Source organism: Sus scrofa, chromosome 10 (genome assembly GCF_000003025.6).
Source record: "Sus scrofa isolate TJ Tabasco breed Duroc chromosome 10, Sscrofa11.1, whole genome shotgun sequence".
NCBI classification, from domain to species: Eukaryota; Metazoa; Chordata; class Mammalia; order Artiodactyla; family Suidae; genus Sus; species Sus scrofa.
The window spans coordinates 1,337,474-1,358,904 of record NC_010452.4 but is presented as its reverse complement, the minus strand read 5'-3'; the positions used below and the strand labels follow the sequence as shown (position 1 = coordinate 1,358,904).

At 41.0% G+C, this 21,431-nt stretch overlaps 1 protein-coding gene and 1 long non-coding RNA gene across 4 annotated transcripts in view; one reads left to right on the top strand and one right to left on the bottom strand.

Annotated features, from left to right (window-relative positions):
• RGS21 (regulator of G protein signaling 21) overlaps positions 1–17,084 on the top strand; it is a 54,371-nt gene extending 37,287 nt beyond the window's left edge. For both annotated transcript variants that reach the window (XM_021064096.1, XM_021064097.1), the window contains one exon: positions 14,785–17,084. In XM_021064096.1, the coding sequence (XP_020919755.1) occupies positions 14,785–14,988 (204 nt within the window). In that variant the 3' untranslated portion in view covers positions 14,989–17,084. The remainder of the gene's footprint in view (positions 1–14,784) is intronic.
• LOC102166310 overlaps positions 1–21,431 on the bottom strand; it is a 381,125-nt gene that overhangs the window by 194,453 nt on the left and 165,241 nt on the right. The gene's annotated exons all lie outside the window — the stretch shown is intronic.

The following is a 21,431-nucleotide window of genomic DNA, read 5'->3' as shown; positions in this document are numbered from 1 at the left end:
ATGTATAGCTTCTTTCCAAATAATAATCATATCACCTCCTTGAAGTGTCTATAAGTATTATAGAATATGACAAAATTCTCATTGAAAACAAAGAAGTGTACATATACATTTGAAAGAGTTATTATCTTTCTTATTATTTGCCATTAATAATTTCCAATTTAAATTACTAACGGCGAGTTCTCGTCCTGGCTCAGCAGAAATGACTCTGACTGGTATCCCTGAGGACACAGGTTCGATCCTTGGCCTCACTCAGTGGATTAAGGATCCGGCGCTGCCGTGAGCTGTGGTGTAGGTTGCAGATGCAGCTTGGTCCCGCATTGCTATGGCTGTGGTATAGGCCAGCAGCTGCAGTTCCGATTCGACCCCTAGCCTGGAAACATCCATATGCCTCGGGTACAGCCCTAGAAAGAAAAAAACAAATTACTAATGGGCATTGGTCTCTTGCAGAGCGGCTGCTGTCTTCAAGGTGCCCCCTGTAGTCCACCATTTCTACGTTAAATATAATGCTACTGTTAGTATGTGGACTCACTAAATGGATTTTTTGAGTGCCTCTTCCCACCATGAAGCCACACAGGGGAGACGGACATGTGATAAAACCAGTCAAATACACAATGAGCAACACGGTAATTTACATGATTTAAAGTCTGTTATTAGCAGAGTGGGAAAGAGCGACTAAGTCTATCTGGAGAGTTAGGCGATGGACTTGCAGAGTGTTCACGCGGGAAAAAGTCCTGTTAGGAAAGAAATAAGTAACATTTACCAAGACCGCAAATGAGGAAAGGCTCTTTAGGACTAAGGGCGCAGTGTGTCGCAAGGATGTACGAAGCTCCCAGGTGTTTCCCAGAAACCGCAAGCATTTTGCTATTGCTAGTGAGGAGCAGGGGATAAGGCTGGACAGGCAGCAGCAGAGGTAAAGGGAAGAATTCCAGATTTCTCTAGTAGGCAGACATAACGAGACAAGGTGGCATGTTTGACGTGGAGGTTAGAATATATGATTTCCATAGGTGGAAAATTAATTCAAGGATGAGATGCATATGAAAGTATCCTCCCGTTTTCTATATTTAACTATAGTTGTATAACTGACTCTCGTCAAGAATCAAAATTACAACCAATTTCCTTAGCGGAAAACCCTGAAACAGAGAATACTAACAAGGTCACATCATCCAGACGTCAGAGGCCGTTCACTTTCTTTCCAACTTGTTTTCTTTTTTTGTCTTTTTAAGGGCCACACCTGTGGCATATGGAGGTTCCCAGGCTAGGGGTCGAATTGGAGCTGCAGCCACCGGCCTACACCACAGCCACAGCAATGCAGGATCCAAGGATCCAAGCCGCGTCTGCGACCTACACCACAGGTCATGGCAGCACCGAACCCTTAACCCGCTGAGCGAGGCCGGGGAATGAACCTGCACAACAATCATTTTTAATTGATGCAATTAGACAATTGACAATGAGACTATACTAAAGGTATGAAAATGATCCCTGTCTATAAACAGGTCACGAGGGCTTCTCAGCTTCCTGCTCTAATAGGCAAAGCTGCACATGCAAACTGAACTTTCAGGTCTCAGCGAGAGGTGGGAGTAATCGCTTGATGCCCTCTGTCAGTGGTACCATCTCTCTAGTCTCTACTCTCGTAGCGAGAGTTAGTGTGATGTTTAGAACATGTACGGACTAGAGATATGAATTCACATCCTGTCATCGTGTGGTGACCCGTTTTACCCCCTGAGCCTCCGTTTCCTTACCTATGACAAAGCATATATCAGCCACACAGGGCAGAGGAGCATGATGAGCCAGATCACATTTCTAGGGTTTACATCCTGCCCAACAATTGCGAAGAAATTTTCAGCCCTTCCTTTCTTTATACAAGTCAATCCAAATGCCCCCGAACCAGTTTGAAAGCAACCACTGCAGAACGCCTAAGAACAAACGACTTTAAAAGGCTGGGTAAGAACTTCCCTGGTGGTTCAGTAGGTTAGGGACCCCGTGTTGTCGCTGCCCGTGCTCCGGTTGCTGTCACGGCTCCGGTTCTATCCCTGGCCCAGGAATTTCTGCCTGGCGCAGTCACCAGCATCCCCCCCCAAAAAAAAACAAAAGACTTGATAAACGTATGTATATGAACACACATTAGAAAAACATATTAGCAAATCACTAGTCTCAGATAGAGCTGCTCATTGAATGGATTGTACCTAGATATTTTCAGAAGAAGATGCTGCAGGAAAAAAAGAAGTGTGAGCCAGGTATTTTGACTAAGCGATTTGAAAAAAGAGAACATTGTTAGATAAGAATTGTGTATTTCAGGAGTTCCCGTCGTGGCGCAGTGGTTAACGAATCCGACTAGGAACCATGAGGTTGCGGGTTCGGTCCCTGCCCTTACTCAGTGGGTTAACGATTCGGCATTGCCGTGAGCTGTGGTGTAGGTTGCAGACGCAGCTCGGATCCCGCGTTGCTGTGGCTCTGGCGTAGGCCAGTGGCTACAGCTCCGATTCGACCCCTAGCCTGGGAACCTCCATATGCCATGGGAGCGGCCCAAGAAATAGCTAAAAAGAAAAAAAAAAAAAAAAAAGAATTGTGTATTTCAAAGCATCCCTCCTTTGCAAGCACTAAGAACCTGTGGGTGACAAAGGGAAAAAATTCTTAACTCTTACTTATTTTTCCTTCGACTTAGACCAGTTGTTTTAGAATATTTGGAAATTTTCAAGAAAACATAGCTTGATTTCAAAAGAGTATATACATCTTCAAAAAATTAAAATAGTATTTTCATATTCAGCCAAGATCCTGACATGTCTATTATCTTTATATCATTTATATACATTATATTTGTATCGTCATCCCTTATATTGCAAAGAGAAGTGGTCAGGATGGAAAATACGTGATTAAAGAGTACTGCCATTCTGTGATTGCCATTCTGTGAGATTAGAAAATGATCCAAATCACGCGTGTTGTAGTATCTTAAACGTCAGGTAAATTCAAATTCATAACATGACTAATCCAGGAACAAGCACACTGGCCATTTTTCAAGTCAAAAATACCAGTAGAAAATATTTAATTCTTAAATGGTTTTATTAAATGTGAGGATATCATAACTCTTTAAACAGAAGAAACTATAGGAGTTCCCCTCGTGGCGCAGTGGTTAACGAATCTGGCTAGGAACCATGAGGTTTCGGGTTCAATCCCTGACCTTGCTCAGCAGGTTAAGGATCCAGCGTTGCTGTGACCTGTGGTGTAGGTCACAGATGCCGCTTGGATCTGGAGTTGCTGTGGCTGTGGTGGAGGCCGGCAGCTACAGCTCCAATTAGACCCCTAGCCTGGGAACCTCCATATGCCACGGATGTGGCCCTAGAAGAACACAAAAAAAAAAAAAAAGAAAAAAAAAACAAACAGAGGAAACTATAGTCATAAAGGGAAAGGTATCTTAATGGGTCTGTGCAGGACACTTTTTAAATATCTGTGTCTGGATTTTTTGCTTTTATTTTTAATGCAGTACGATGTTATTTATTGACTTGTATTTTATTTCACATCAGTAAATGCTTGTTTTGCACCAATTATTACTCACCTTCATAAGATAAATTCCCTTCAAGGAAGGGAAGCTCGGTCTAAGCAAGAGAAAAGGGAATGAACACATAAATATAATTTTAATGTGCTGTGTGAACAAGGCAGCTCAATAAGGAAACACAAGGGAAAAAATAGATTGAAATGATGGTTTGGCTCAAAAAAACCTTTCACTCTAAATGGATTAAAAAATGAAATTCATAAGGAGTTCCCTGATGGTCTAGTGGTTAGGGCCAGAGCTTTCACCCTTGTAGCCCAGGTTCAATCCCTGGTCTGGGAATGAGGTCCCACATCAAGCCCCTACAGGCAGGACCCCTCCCCCCAAAAAAATATATACATATACATAGAATAGGAAAAAATATCAAAGCAACAAATGACTAAGTGCAAATTAAAAAAAAAAAAAGCAGATTAAATTGCTTGCATTGTACCTGAAAGGATAAGATTCAACAGTATGCAGGCAGAATATTGAGATAAAGCCTTTGTTTTAAATGAGGTTCGTTTTAACAGAATCTTGAGGGAGGAAACAGACACGCGGATTATTGGTGGAGAGAAGCCCCGGGGCAGGGGTTTCATGATGTGATGACACTGCCAATTCTGTATTCTCCATTTTATATTCCTATTTTCTTTGCATTTTAAGTGCCACTTCCCCCAGGTGCTGATGTTATTTTGAACCCCGGTCCTGCCCTACACGTTGCCAGCAGTGGCCTCCGCCACTATAGAATCACCTCCAGATATAATGTTTGCTTACTTAGTCATTTCCTAAGTGTTTGTACACTGATCAAAAGTTAGGTGTCTATTACAGACCAAGCACCATTCTGGTGCAGTTAAGAAAAAAGAGAGTCTCTGAATACATGAAGCCAGCCATCCTGGTAGGAAGACTCTAGATAAAAAAATAAACCAATAATTACAGGAGTTCACTGTGGTGCTGGGCGTTAAGTCTCCAGTATTGGGCTGCGGCCACTCAGGTCACTGCTGAGGTGAGAGTTCAATCCTTGACCTGGGAACTTCTGTATCCCACAGGTGCAGCCCAAAACAAACAAACAAAAACAAAACACTAATTGCAATAAACTTTCCCGAGGGTCGTGAGAAGGGAATACAGGTGATGTGGCGGCATGCTCAGGACATCCAAGTCTAAGGGGACAGGAAATGTATCTCAGAGGAAGTAATTAGTAAGCTTTGATCAGAAATTTGAGTGTAGAAGGAAACAAGACAGGATGGGAGGAGGGAAGGACAACAGGCGAGCAAGAGAAAGAAGCGTTAAGCAAAGGACCAGCCAGTGCTGCAAAGGCTGGTCCAGGAGTGCAGGAAGCCTGGCACTGTGTGCCTTGCGGTGGAAGGTGCGGCAACAGCACCTCCTGGACCCCCGAGATTTCTGCATCCTTACTTATTTCATCTTAAACTCTGAAGACAGCAGGTGGAGGCGGGGAGGTGGAAGAAGAGGAGGAGGAAGAGGGGAGAAGAAGGGAGGGAAGGGAGGAGGAAGAAGTGGGAAGAAAAGCAGAGCTAAAGAAACTCTAAGCCACACAGGCCCAGATGCTTTGACATGGACTTTCTGATGTGACCACCGCATGTGCTGTCTTAGGGAGGCATGCGGGTCCTCCCCCTTGTACGGGTAAAAGATGAAGCGAGCCTTAAAGGTAAAATGATGAGTCCTGCAGTCATTAAGACACACAGACTGTGGGGAGGCAGGGCTTCGGCCCCTGCTTTTCCATTTCAGGTTCCTTCTCTAAATCTACTGCTTGTTTCCCATGTTCATGACCCAGCCCGGGAGCCCGGGTGTTTATGCGAAAGGCGAAAGCATACAATCATCTTCCCGTGCAGGGTCTGTCTTCCTTCCCATTAAACGCTGCATTTCTCTTGTCATAGGCTCTCTAATTTGTATAACTTCAACAAAAAAAAAGCAAAAAAAAAAAAATGGCAGGAATATGTCCTCTCATACTTTGCAGCATCATTTTGGCCCTTTGCAAAAATGATTGCTGCCTTTCAACTAAAACTCAAAACGCTCAGGTGTGTTTTGAATTTTTACACCCCTCCGTGCCACTGAAATTAATCTTGCGCTAGCCCGTTAGGGTTGGTGAAGGAAACCAGTGGGTTGGACTCCCTTTTAGCTGCTCTGGAAAGCACAGGCTATGTACATCTATTTTTAGCAACCCGCATCCATTATGCTTTTATATATTTTGATCACGACGTTTGATTCTTTTTTGTACATGCCCCATTTAGGGTGTGAGTACTGCTTCCCAGCCCGTGTCATTTATTTCTGTCTTTAAAACCCATGATGACAAAAGGATCCAGTCCTGTGCAGGGTGGATGCCTTCTGATGTTACAAACGCGGCTGGTCTCAACGTTAAGAGCCCCCCTTTCCCGGTACATTTCAGGGTATTCCTGTGCCTTTAATGATGCCAAAAATGAAGTCATACCAGAGGTGTTCGTGGTGATTAAATAGAATTATGTAACCCCAAACACGATTATAGGCGGCTTTAATTTGAATCGTAATTTTCCAGCTCTGTTGTGAATGAGGTCTAGGGAGCTGCCTGCCCGCCCCATTTGAGTAAAGCATTTTGCATATGCATGCACACACTTTTTGCATAATGACGTTCTCTGGCTCCACTATACATTCTAAATGAGGGAAAGGCTACCTAATTTGAATGTGAGAGCTCGATTGAAAACTTCTCATTCAAATTATGTAAAAATATATAAAGCACAGTTGAGGGTCACAGGAAAGCCAAAAGGTACAGCCAAAAATGTCTTCTTCCAGCGAAAATAACTTGTTGGAAGCCAAAAGAATTTAAAACGGCTGGTGTAGAAAAGAGGCATTGGCTTGCATAACTTGCTGTGATCAAAATCACCTGAGTATTAAAAACCCCCTGCCTCATTATAATAAAATCGTTTTTAAACAGCTACCACAAACGTCAGTCAGAGGGCAGTCATTTTAATGCAATGGATTGCTGTCGGTGGCAGCTGTGTCAAGGCTTTTTCAAAATTGACAGCATTTAAAAGCCGCTAAACAGTCGCGGTGACATCTCAGCTGTCATTCTGTAAGAATCGCAATCCTAAGTCTTGTTTTCTGAGATTGGCAGTGCAGCGGTCTCAGGTACTTGAGATAACGTGCGACCTTTTGAAAAAAAAGCAAAGTAAATGTATTTCTCAGCGTCCTTGAAACGTGGGTGTCTCCATAAAATACACGGCAGTAAATACTGTAAAATACTATAAAATACACGTCAGTAATTAATACAGATATAACTGTTGATGTCATCAGTTGATACACCATTCAACCAAGCTCTGGACCAACTAGTTTGGAGATAGTCAGCCAAGTTTAAGTTTCCCTGCACCTCCCAGGAGCTCAGGAGGGGCTCAGGGCCATAGAGTTGGAAGGTCTTTCGTCTCTGAATTACCTCCTTTCCGGGGTGCCACCTTCCGTCTGCTCCAAGATCAACATCTCTTTCTCCTGTTTTTGAGAGAGAGATTTCTCTGTGAATCTTCCAGTAGAGCCCAGCCAAAAATCAAATTTGAGATGAGAGTCAAGTTGGGAGAATGGTCTGCGGACACGTCCCCCAAAGGGATGACATGAAAGGAATGGATGTGTCAAAATATACAGTAGGCTTAATACTTTCACTGTTGTCTGACCCTGAAGTTTTGGGGGCGTCAAGGAGGACAGACAGGGCGCTTTGGGTAGCCTAGCCTCAATGTCACCTGGGCTGACTGCTCATGAGCATAGACAGCACTGACCAGCCTCTCGTAGCTGAGGGACTACCCTCAATCGGCTGCTAGGGCTCACATGGCCTCCTGGCTCACGGATTGCTCTTCACATCCTTGCTCTTCCTACTCAGGAGTCAGCACACCCTCCAAGAGGAGGAATGGGCCTCATCTGTTTCCTGCTTACGCTTACTCTCCTTGGTGATCTTCCAGTCCTCTGGCTTTTTGTTTGCTTTCTGATTGTGTGTGTGTGTGTGTGTGCTTTTAGGGTTATACCTGCCGCATATGGAAATTCCTACACTAGAGGCTGAATCAGCGCTGCAGCTGCTGGCCACAGGCACGCCAGATCGGAGCATCTATGAGCTACATTGCAGTCACAGCAACGCCGGATCCTGACCCCACTGAGCAAGTCAGGGATCAAACCCACATCTTCATGGACACTAGTTGGGGTTGGTAACCTGCTGAGCCACAGTGAGAACTCCTCGTCTTCTGGCTTTAAAGGGGCATCCTGTGTGGCCTCTGACCACCGGTGCTGAACAGAAATGTTTTGACCAAGCTCTGGGTGGACCGAGGCCAAGTTTCTGGCCACTTTCTTCTGAGTCTCTCCATCTCAGTTAATGGCCACTCCGTTCTTTTTGCTCCAGCCAAGTAACTGATAGTCATGGCCCTTGTTCTCTTCTGCTCATCTGCCATATTCCATCCGTGAACACTCAGTCACTTCAGAAGATTTCTTAAATTCATTCTTAAAGATTTCAGTCCTTCTTAAAGATTGTGTTCCTCATCCTACCTCATAAATATTCAGGCACAAGCTCCCTCCATTCTGCTCTCGAAATATCTTTGAAATCCATGCATTTCCCTCCATTCTCTTGACACAACCCAGCCTGATCCACCATCATTGCCCCCTGAATTTCTGCTACGACTTCCTAATTTTTCATCCCTTTATCCACACCAAGCTATTACATCACAGAGCAACCAGTGATAGGTTTTTTCCAAGCGTGTTTATATCAGCCCCTTACTTAAAATCCCCTCATGGCTCTCAGGATACGTAAAAATTATTTGATAGACCTCTGCCGTCTACGTGACTGGACCTTCATGCTTCTCCTGGTAGTTAGTTCCTCTTCCTCCCCTGAAAATCCCCACTGGGCTTCTTTTAATTTTTCCTCCCATGTACAAGTCCCTTCCTTAATCTTCCAGACTCATAATGATACTTTGACGAGCAGCTTAAAATCTCATTTCTTTCAGAAAAGCTTTTTTTCAGAAGATATTTTTCCCCCTTTGGATGACTTTCTCAAAATCTGTCTTCTTGGTTGACTTTCAACTTCATCATATGTAATCTTCAGATTTGAGCACACTTCCTAAGCACCCATTCCATGAAATACTTTCCATGGATGAATTATAATAATGACTCCCAAAAAGCAATACTTTTTCAGATGAGCTTTTTTTTTTTTCCTCAGAAAAAAACGGGGATAATAATCCTACCCATCTGATAGCTGGATGGACGAGAGAAAGTAGCCATGTGAACACTTAGCACATGTGGTGATATTTGATAAATGTCAACGTATTATTTTCCGTTGAAATAATCATCTTTAAATATCTTTATGTTTTTTTAGAGATAAGGCCAATTGCTCAAACATTTTGAAATGGGAGCAAAGTCACCAAGGGAAAAAAAATCCAGATGTGGGGACAGATCTTAGATAATGCATATCTGTCCTGCTCATATTTTGAGGGACATGCAGAGAAAAAAGAATTGGTAAAATAGTCGGGAAGAGATGGCAGATAAAAGGTGAAGTGCCTGCCGCAGATGACTGGATTGCCTTTGTAGTGACCAGTCTTCTTTCCCTGATGATCAGACTGAAGGCTTAACACTACCAAAGTTACTGTAGCCGAATCTGCTTAAGCAAGAAATCAATTTTTTTTTAAGATTTCTAAGTCCAAATGATGAATGATAATAAGGAAGTGATAGTGGCTTTCCTTCTGGGATCAGGGGAGGCTTCTTGGAGGATATTCAACTTAGCTAAATCATAAGGGATTGAAGATAATCTGTACAGAATAAATTGTGGCGGCAAGAGGGATTTTCGATGGCGAAGCAGCATAAACAAGGACTTTAGATGAAAGATTCATTTTGGGAAGAGAAAGTATGGATATCACCAAAGATAAATAGATGATTTCAAAACAACGCACTGAACTCCAGGCATGAGGAAGCGCAAATGCTGGGGTAGGATGTTTACATGTTATGTTCTAGAAAGTAATGCGTTGTCAGCTGAATAGTTATATAATGAAACTGACATTTTGGTGAAATTGATGTAGTAAGCTGTCCAGAGTGTTTAGAAGGGAAAGACGTTATAAGAAGAAGTATCAGGTAAGGGGTAAATTCTATGATTTAAGGAAGAGATTAGGCTATAGAAGGTTAAACTGAGAGAGAGGCGTGAGAATGAAAAAGAGCCCTGCGGGTGTTCTCATGGTGGCTCAGGGGTTAATGACCCCGACTAGTATCCATGAGAATGTGGCTTCAATCCCTGGCCTCGCTCAGTGGGTTAAGGATCTGGCGTTGCCTCAAGTTGCAGCATAGATCTCAGGTGCGGCTCTGTGGGTGTGGTGTAGGCTTCAACTGCAGCTCCAATTCAACCCCTAGCCCAGGAAATTCCAATGCTTCAGGTGCAGCCATTAAAAAAAAAAAAAAAAAAAAGGGAAATGAAATAAAAGGTGAATAAGCAAAGCATCATACACACACACACACACACACACAGAGTGTATAAAAGAGAGACATCAGAAGGAAAAAGAAGTGTCAGAGGGGAGTCTTAAGTTTCAAGCTTGAACACCTTGGAGAAAAATAATGACACTGATACAAACATGTGGGTGTGATATTTTGTCTCTGACATTAAACCGAATTGCCAAGACACGTCTTCACGAGACCAGTGATTCCAGGCATTATCTCCTGGGAACGGTGTCCCTGCTTGTCACGTAGCGATCAGTAGCTGAGATGGGGCAGCCTCTGGGTAGGAATGCAGGCAAATCAGAAAAGTGAGAGGGATCAGTCAGAAGTACCAGCTTGGCATTTTTGAACAAATAATATTATCGGTTTTAAACTGAAATGGAATAGTTCTGCTTAAAATGAAACTGGTGGGTTTTTTTTTTTGTTTTGTTTTTGGTTTTTTTGGGTCTTTTTGCCTTTTCTAGGGCAGTACCCGCAGTATATGGAGGTTCCCAGGGTAGGGGTCTAATCAGAGCTGAGCCGCCGGCCTACACCAGAGCCACAGCAACTCGGGATCCAAGCCGCGTCTGCGACCTACACCACAACTCATGGCAACGCCAGATCCCCAACTCACTAAGCAAGGCCAGGGACCGAACCCGAAACCCCATGGTTCCTAGTTGGATTCGTTAACCACTGTGCCACGACAGGAACTCCTAAATGTAACATGACTTTTAACAAATGTGGAAACCTCTTTACATATTTATTGAACCCTTATGCTGTGCAAGGCATGGGGAGGGACAGATGAAATGTAAGTATCTCCTTTTGGGGGTCAGAAAAGGGGAAAAATCCACGAATTAACTTCACAAGGTAGATGTTATTTGGGGTTTTTTTTGGGGGGGGGCGTGGTTTTTTGGCACTGCCCACAGCATGTGGATGTTGCTAGGCCAGGGACTGAACCCACACCACAGAAGTGGTCCAAGCTGCAGTGACAATGCTGGATCCTTAACCTGCTGCACTACAAGGGAACTCCTTTTTTTGTTCTTTTTTTTTCTTTTTATGGCTGCACCTACGCTATACAGAGGTTCCCAGGCTAGGGGTCGAATTGGAGCTGCAGCTGGTGGCCTACACCATAGCCGTAGCAATGCAGGATCTGAGCTGCATCTGTGACCTACACCACGGCTCATGGGAATGCCAGATCCTTAATCCACGGCACAAGACCAGGGATCGAACCCACATCCTCAAGGATACTAGTCAAACCCTCTGAGTCAGAACAGGAACTCCAAGGTAGATGTTATTTGAATGTAGGCTTAAGAACATAAAAGATAGGAGTTCCCGTCGTGGCGCAGTGGTTAACAAATCTGACTAGGAACCATGAGGTTTCGGGTTCCATCCCTGGCCTTGCTCTGAGGGTTAAGGATCCGGCGTTGCCGTGAGCTGTGGTGTAGGCCGGCGGCTGCAGCTCTGATCAGACCCCTAGCCTGGGAACCTCCATATGCCATGAGAAGCAGCCCTAAAAAGGCAAAAAGAGAAGGAAAAAAAAAAAAAAAACCACATAGAAGACGGAAAGATTTGGGTGAGAAGGAGTGATTTTCAGCTAGACCAGGATGGCATGGGAAAATGTGCATCAGTAACAAAATACAAGGAATTGAGGGGAAGGGTCCAGTTGGGTGGGGATTCAGGGCACGCAGAGGAGGGAAATGTTTGAGCATTATTATAAAGGCCACGAATGCCACGATCAGGGCTTTGGGCTTTTTGAGTGGGGAATGAGGCGCGACTGTAGGGGTTCAGCTGCGATTAAGAACCTCAAAGTAAGAAGCCAGCACCCTGCACCAGGCCCTGCGCTGGCACACTGGCCCTGGCGTCAGTGAACACGCACCCAGTGAATGAAGGTCTAAAGGCGCTAACTTGCTCCCTTTACCACTACAGGGGATATACGGTTAAACAAACTGCAGATGATGCATTAAAGAATTAACGGCATAGTTAAAGGAGGACACAGGCCACATAGAGTCTCACGTCCTCACCACACAAGACAGGATTTATGAAACCAGATTTTCAGAAACCACTACAAGCTCTCACTCATAACCACCACTCACTAATTCTCACTGGGAGGCGGGTGCTATACCAGGTTCGTGACGTGTTATTACACCTCTTTCCTGCTCAGAACTCATCATCAGTGTCTTCCCAGAGCTTCTAGTAGAAAAATAAGAACCCCCAACTCTGGAGATAAGCCCCCCAAGACTTGACCTGCAACACCTCTCCCACCCTGATAGCAGGAACGTTCCTTCTCGCTCACAGCACCCGCCCCGCAACCAGGCACCATGGCTCTTCAGAACATAGTCAATTCTTCCTTGCTTCAGGGACTCTGCATGTGCTGCTTATCCTGCCAGAAACGTTCTTCCCCAGATTCTTCAAGAACTGGCTTCTTCTCATCTTTCAAATACAAATCTAAACTACTACTATGTATTTAGATGCTAGTGGCCTTTCTCCAACCATAGAAAGGAGCTGGACTATAACAATCATAATATTTATGGGGTCAATGATTGCTTAGATGATCTCACTTTAATTCTTCTAACAACTCAGTCCAGAACTGCCTCACTTGAAGACAAAAAAGCAGGGCTTGGGAATATGAAAGTGACTCACCCCAGGTCACTGAGCTCATAACTGTTAGAACACAGATTTGAAAACTATCCTAAAATCTTTCCACTACCCAATGCCATCTTCCTATATAAAGAAGCAGAGATTGATTCCAGATTTTGAGGCCTTCAAAGATAGTGCAGCATTTCATCTGGAAGTTTGATGGAGGACCTAAGAGGATGGTCAAAGAAATAAAAGAGCAGGTGTATCCTGGGATCCCTGAAAACCTGAAATCTCTACAGAAAGAACAAAATAATCAGCGAGCAAATAGTGGCCTTGGGTAATTCTTTTCAAAATATTTTTTTTCTTCTTTGTACAATAGTGCTATTAAAGTAGTTTGATACCACTTAACTCATTTTGTCCTTAAACCTTAAAATTACACCATGGTGATTGAAAAGTGAAGGAAATTATAGAACTTGTTTCACACATATGAATAGAAAGTAGCTACGGAGAGATCTGATAGAAGGTCTGTCTGCCTCTCTTTAATTTCAACTCAAAAAGCATAAATGGTCATTGAGAGTCTTTTACCAGAACCCCTCCCCCCAAATTCTGGCATTTTCTCACAATCACTCCCATTTTGTCAACAGATATTTTAATTCTATTCAATCAGTATTTATTGAATGTCCATTATGTGGTGGCTATTCTTCTAAGTACCAAAAAATAAAATGTTGAATAAGACAGATATAGCACCTGCCTTTGGTGAGCTTTGAATTTTAAGATTCAAGTTTTTTCTGCACTTCAGGGATATTTTCAGTTTACATGGAATAACCTGGATGTAACATTTTCTGCCTCTCAGAATATGGATGGAAATGGACAAGTACCCCTACAAGTTTTAGGGCATTTTACAAATTTGCAGGTGAACGGTGTGTCCTAATATCATAGATTTCTATTAGACCTTGCTTAAAATTTTATGTGCAGTTGTCTAAGGGGAAAAAGATATATCTGCACAAACATGTGCATGCATATATACATACATTCTGTGGGAGGCATGGAAGCCTGTGTCATAAACTTAGGGGGTGTTCTTTAGTACATTTGGAAACAGAAAGAAATGCAAATTAATATAGAACTACCATATGACCCAGCAATCCCACTCTTGGGCATATATCTGAACAAAACTTTCCTTGAAAAAGGCACATGCATCCGTATGGTCATTGCAGCACTATTCACAATAGCCAAGACATGGCAACAACCTAAATGTCCATTGACAGATGAATGGATGAAGAAGATGTGGTATATATACACAATGGAATACTACTCAGCCATAAAAAGAACAAAATAATGCCATTTGCAGCAACATGGGTGGAACTAGAGACCCTCATACTAAGTGAAGTAAGTCAGAAAGAGAAAGACAAATACCACATGATATCACTTATATCTGGAATCTAATATATGGCATAAATGAACCTTTCTATAGAAAATAAACTCATGGACTTGGAGAACAGACTTGTGGTTGCCAAGGAGGAGGGGGAGGGAGTGGGATGGACTGGGAGTCTGGGGTTAATATATGCAAACTATTGCCTTTGGAGTGGATAAGCAATGAGATCCTGCTGTATAGCACTGGGAACTATATCTAGTCACTTGTGATGCAGCAGGATGGAGGATAATGTGAGAAAAAGAATGTAGATATGTGTGTATGACTGGACCACGTTGCTGTATAGTAGAAAATTGCCAGGACACTGTAAACTAGCTATAATAGAAAAAATAAAAATCATTTGAAAAAATAAAATTAAAAAAAAGAAATACAAATTAGAATGAAAAGCAATATATGAGAAACAACCCAGGAAGGATGGAGAGTGGAAACGGGTAGGTGAAAGGCAGCCTGGTACAATGTAATTGTTGTTCTTCCTCTGAGAAGGGCATTCTAGGTATTAAGGTCAAAGCACTAGAAAGAAATAAAGGGCAGGTAAGAAAAGAAATTTAAAATCATCACATGTCTTGGTTGCCTTTTCATAGGCCATCTTTCATAATCTCAGACTAAGGCCTGACCTCTGTTCTCTGTCAGTCCTAACCCGCTCCACCTAACCCTCTCAACCTAGGAAGAGCAATTAAACCAAGCATGGGTTCTGCATTTCGGAAAATGAATGTACGGCCTTTCTGTCCTTCTGTGTCAGGTTAACTTCGCATTGAGAAAAAAATGCAAACGCGGTGTATCTGGCATCTGTACACACCGTGCATTCTTTGATTGCACTAACGCAGTGCGATGCAATTTCCTCCCACAGATTAACATCGACTTCAGTACCAGGGACCTCATCTCAAAGAACATCGCGGAACCGACTCGCAAATGTTTTGACGAGGCTCAGAAGCTAATCTACAGTCTCATGGCTAAGGATTCCTTTCCTCGATTTCTCAAGTCAGAGATTTATAAGGAACTGGTACATAGCAGACAGGTTGGAAATCATAAAAAATGGCTCCCTTTCTTGTAGAGAAGGCAAATGACAAACTAACAATCCGGTTATAAATGGGGAAAAAACAACCGATAGGACAGATCAACTCTTATCACTCCAAGGCTAGAATGGTTTAAGTATTTCAATGCAATATATGGCTCTTTAGGGTTTAGAAGACATGTTTTACTCCAATAGGGAAATCATTTTACGTACGAAACCTGAATGTCTAAGTCACTTGTTTAGAATGCGTTTATTTTATCAGGTACTTAAATCTCGCCTCTACTGGGAGAGTACAAAGGACGTTTAAGAAGACACAGCACACTCTTAAAACCTAAGTGGATGTTCTTATGACATTATACATTCCAGAAACTATATATCTTCATGTTGCTGCGTGGGAGACTGTTTAGCATTATGTACATGATTTTAAATACCATTTGCATTATTCAAAACCTCATTTCTATAAAAGAGAGAAATTCCGACCCGGAACATAACATGTCCTTTAGAATATTCAGCTATTTCTTTTCGACCAGGGTCTACTACATAATGTGGTGGTTATCTAAACTGCCATGGCCCTCAGATTAATTAAAAGGAAAAATGCCTATATATTTATATGTATGTGTGTGTGTACACACACACACACATATATATGCCATTGATCAAACTGTCAAAATATATCACTTGGTTTAATTCAATGGCATCACACATGCATATTTAAAAAGGGCCTCGAGGGTGGGAAGGATTGATTTTTTTAGCTCAATAAAAATACAAAGGGAAGAGGAGGACGAAGGGGCACGGATCAGTCCTTCTACAACGAACTGCGAACTGCGTAGCAGTGACTATCTCATGAAATAAAAGATTATTGCAACATCGTCTATTCAAATAAGAGTGAGGTTAAGTGCCTGTTCTCTCCTTCAGCACTGGACCTTGATAAAATTCAAAGAAATGTTTTAAATGCATTTATTTTGAGATGTTCCTAAAACTGCTTCTTTGTACCTATAAATGTCCCACGATACGTATGAATAATTTCATGTCAACATGAGAGGCTCTGAAGAGTCAACAGATCTTGCATGTTTCCATTTTGTTTTCACAGATTAATTCAGCTTTGCTGAAATCTCCATTTTGCAGATTATTTGAACATTAGAAAATAGATGAAAAATAGCATGATTTATTTTATGTTTCTACAAACCATTCATTTGATAGACAAAGTTTGGTCTCCCCTGTTCTCTTGAAAAACAAACATTTAAACACATGCAGATGGAACATCCCCAGGACACCTGCAAATTCTTTAAAAGAAGACATAATGCAAACTGGTGGTGAAGTATTCAGCGCGCCTGTAGGTGCACTTAAGGGAAAAGAACTACACCCTTTTCGACATTTATTCTGGCGCTTCAAACCTGAATTGAGTCTCTGTTTAAATTCGGAATTTAAAAATTATTCCGAGATGAAAAAGACTTTAAAAGGTAAAAGGGACTTTAGTCATTAAAGTCACATTCCTTCTTTTAGACATTAAAAAAAAAAAAAAAAAAAAAAGTGCTCTTGGTTATTTTCCTAAGGTGCTCTGCTGGTGAGAAGGACCAGTGCTTTTCCCACGAGGCCACAACCAGCACCTTGTTCCCAGGGCAGCAGAGGAACCTCCCCATTAGAACTGCGCTGAGACCTGGAGCTCTAATATCCTCGAATATCCAGGCACTGTTCCTGTCGTTGTATATTCAGATTGTCCTTTACAATCAGTTTGCAAACTCCTTCTTGTTACTGTAGAGCAAGACTCCAGGGTCACTGACTGCCTCCCCCCTTTTTTCTAAGAATGCACAAGAAGTCACAGATCAAGCACAGAAGGAGACGATGGGTAAAGCGTAAAAATACAGTGGGTGTCAAAATGATCTGTTCAAAAACTGGATGTTGAATGACCTCTAATAGATCCCAACCAAAGACGCTCAGCGGTGATCCTTCCCTCCCACCTCGTCCACTCACCCCCCACATCCCAACCTATAGATGTTCTGACTTAATAGAACAGAAAGAATAGAATACGTCAGGAGGTCCTGTCCTAGTATCCGTGAGGACGCAGGTTCGATCCCTGGCCTCAACCAGTGGGTTAAGGATCCAGCGTTGCCAACAGCTGTGGTGTAGGTCGCAGACGAGGCTCGGATCCCACATTGCTGTGGCTGTGGCGTAGGCCAGCAGCTGTAGCTCCGATTCAACCCCTAGCCTAGGAACTCCATATGCCTCGGGTGCGGCCCTAAAAAAAAAAGAATATTTCAAAAACAACTGCGGGTTTTTGAAATAAAAACAACTTCAGGCTTTTGGAATACTTGGTAGTGAGGATTTGCTGTGAAATATCAGATGTACACCCTTCGTATGTTGTTCTATATCCTCTTTCACTCTATATGTTACTTATTTCATCAATTATCATTGATGAGTGATTTTATGGATGGAATTTTAAAATAAAAGATGAACTTGCAAAAAAAAAGAATAACAATATTAACATTCCTAGTAACATACTTAAATATTCACTATGTGTAATGCCGTGTTCTGAAAATATTTACATTGGCTTTAAGAAATGAAGTAATAATATTAAAACGTAAGCTAAGCAGGAAAGCAGGAAGAAAATTACAAGATAGTGACATAGATATGATCTTCAACTTTTAAGAAGCGTTTTCCCAAGCAGTGTTTTCCATTTTCTGGCATTTCCTACAAAATATATTTTAAAACAATTTGTGTTTGCCCTCCATTAGATGAGAGCTAAAGAAATCAAATGATACACATATTTCAAAATGAATTTTAGCTTCTTTAACAATCCTATGTGGCACTACGATCCATGAACATCTAAAATCCTTTTGAATTTATTTGAATATCAGTATCAAAAGTGATAATTCATCAATAATGAGTGCTGATTTCCTATAAGCTTTGCAAATAGTGTCTTACACTTGCATAGGAAGGCTCTATTTCAGCCTCAAAATACAATCAACAGATTTTTTTTTTACTAACACTATATTGTAAAAATCTAAAACCCTTAGGGCATTATAAACATGAGCTAGTGTCAAACCTTTTCTCCAAACATTTTTTTTTTAAGTTTGTGTTTATTTAGAAGTCACTCTAATCACCTATATTGTTTTACTTTTTTCTAGAGTTTTTCCAATTGCGCGTGATATAGTAACTATATGTATCCACAATATTCCTGGTGAGAGTCTATGTTGATGTAATAAAAGCAAAGAATGTTTTGTGTTCTTTGTGTTTGTTTCCTTTCCAATATCCTTTCTAACAAGCTTAGTATCAGCTTGGCTTTTAAACAGTAGGAGCATTCTGGCCCATACCTTTGGAGAATTGTCTGGATTTATGTTCTGGAATTTCAAGGAAAGTTCAAACCCATTCTCCAGAACTTCAAGTTTAAGTTATATAGACCTGGTTTCCTTTAAATGGAAGCCAGTCAGCTAATCTTCCCAATCATTTAGGGCATGTTCTAACATAACGAGTCACTACGAATCACTGTTAGATAACTTAAGAGATCCATGAAGGAAAGACAGACAGACAGACAGAAAGGGAGTAAGAAAGAAAAGAAGAAAAAAGGCAAGAAAGAAAAAAGAAAGATTTCTTTAAAAACAAAAACAGGCAATTTGGTCTCAGTGTCACTAACCTCCACACATTTATTGCCTCTGCAAAAATTCCATCCCTAGCTTTCACCCATACAATACCTATATTTCACTCCAATTATATCAATTGTGGGCTAGATTTGCTTTCGAACTACATAGTCAGGTAATTTTTTTTTCATGGTGATGCCAATTAATTCGAAGGAACTCTTTTCACAACTATGTGAAAAAGATGGGAGGTTATCACAGCAGTAATCAATTATTACAGGAATAAAGAGCCATTGTTCTATGTTCCCTTTATTGTTTTGTCATTTGCCATCGCATTTTAATTGGAAAGCACAGAGAATGAGTATTAAGAGATAACTATTCACTTCAGCTATACCATTTCAGAAGAGTTGTATATGTTTTATTATAACTACTATTTATAGTGGGCATTTGAATGTAAAATACATGTGCGTAATTAATTATAATAATGAACAGATATTGGTTGTTTCCATTTATAACAAACAGAGGGTGGGAAAATAACATTTTTTAAATGACCTCATTTCTTTAAGAAATCACATCATTTTTCTTTCATTTCATTTAAGATTCAAAAATAGGACTGGATGTCTAGTAGAGGGGAAAAAAAAAAAACACCCCATGAAGTTTAATTGGGTTATTGTTCAGCCATTGGATATTTAGGTCTTGTCTTACATCCAGAGTCAATTCAGAGATGGGTATTTCTAAAGAAAGAAAGAAAACTATCTTATCAAATTCACATTTTTTTCTTGGATGATTGTTTTAACTAACATTCCTGGATATCTCACATAAAATTAATTTTGTGTATGATGATGACTTAGACATAAAATACAATAAATACCTGGCTCTTTTTAAAAACTGGTAAGAACACAAATGTTTCATAATGTAACTATATTAAATATTATTGCATATGTTTCATATATATTTTAATTAAAATGTCTTATGGTATCAGTTTTAGGTCTTTAAAAAGTAAATATTTTGTGAGATATGCCTTTGAATTATTGCTTTTGTTCTACTTTCCAAATATGCCATGTTTACCACAAAGACATAATCATGAATCAAAATCACATGACTGGTTTTCCTTACTTCTTATAAACAGAAAAGACACAGGAAATTCCTATTATGTATTAGAAAAAGTAGATTTTAAAACTAATCATTCACAGCACTGTTTGTTTAATGTCTGGATATGAACCTTTTATGGGATATACCAAAATCTATTATTAAAAACCAACAGCACCTTCAAGGGACATTTGAATGTTGAACTTATGATTGAGCAACTAAGAATCTGCTTTTAAAGCATTGTTTATTGTCAAAAAATTTTACAGATTCTTTTATAGGCTTTTCTTTTTTTGTTAGATGCAGTCTTTCAAAATGAGTAAATAAGCCCCAACACTAGAAGGTCAAAGATTGATTGGAGACTTCAAACCATGAGCCCTCAATGCGATTTAAGCCTGATAAAAGCCATTTTCCCAAATGTAGTTTTCATATTAAGTGGTAAAAGCCAGTGAAGAGTAAAAAGCATCATTATGTGATGGCTTGAAGTAAATTTAGAACTTCATTGAGAAATCTAAGGTTACATGTATATATGAACATATACATACACACACATACATATATATATCCACTTAAGAAACTGTTTCTTTTTAAGCTTCTGTCTTTTGAAAGCATAAATTACTTAGTTCAGTTGATTATTTTTAAGTCTATATAAAGTGGGTTTCAGAATACCATTTCTAGCAAGTGTAAAGCCTCAGAAAAAAAAAAAAGTGAAAACAAGTGTTACTTAAAAGATCTATTTTCTAAACCAATATCTTTGGGGGAAAGGGCTAAATATAAGCAAAATACATATTTTCTCCTTCTGTAATTAAAAGTAAAATTTAATCATTAGCCCTGAAACGTGAAGGAATATTTCTTAAGTCAATGTTGAAAGACTCCAACAGCATATTTCTAAGCATTTAATAACTACTGTCTGATCAGTTGAGTTTTAAGAATTTCTCATCGAATTAACAATGCTGAGGCAATTAGTGCGGAAAACGCAAAAGGTTTTCTAAAGCCTTCCAAGAGTGTACCATAAACTGGAAAGACAGCAGCATTTGTACAATAGCTTCTAGTTTAAAGTTATTTTCACAGAGAAAAGTTTTTTCTTTGTACGAAATGTACAATTAAAAGAACTCCAGCGTAAATGTTACCTGCAGGACTACGAACATGTGGAATATATGTTTAAAATATATAAACATATAAATATAAAGACATGGAATTAGCTGAGACGAAGGAAAGAGAAATTGCGAAATAATGGATGAAACCACCGCAGGTGCACCTACGTAAGTACGAGCGTGGAAGGTCGGGGAGCAGGAGGAGCAGAGAAGGCGCAGGCGCAGTGAAGAGAAAGGGCGGGGGAAAGGCTCAGGTCCCCTGCGGTTGGCTCAACACTGGGGACCAGGCGGGGGTTCAAGAGTTGGGCCTTGGAAGAATGGAGGAGCAATGCTTAGCCGAACAGAAGTGTCTTGCAGAGAAGCAGAAGAACCGAAGGGAGACCAAGACGTAGGCTTAGGTTAAAGGGCTTCCACTGAACAAATCAGGTGGGAGCGCTGCCCACGTCTCGTGGTTTTGAAGGATGTCAGGAAGCGCAGGCCTCTCTCTGGTTTCCGTGAGCAGCTGCAAAGGCGCACGTCTTCGCCTTTGTCCTGAGACAGCTGCCTCTCACTGTTTGTCCCTCTGCTCTCTTTCCACCATAATGTATACCCTTCACTTGTAAGCGTCGGGAAAATGCGACCCGCACTTCTGTCCTTCACTTCCTCATCCTCAGTTCGTGTGGGGCTTTTGTCATTGTCCCTCATGTGTCCCTGAACCTGCCAAGGCTGTTTGCGATGAAATCTTGTGTCC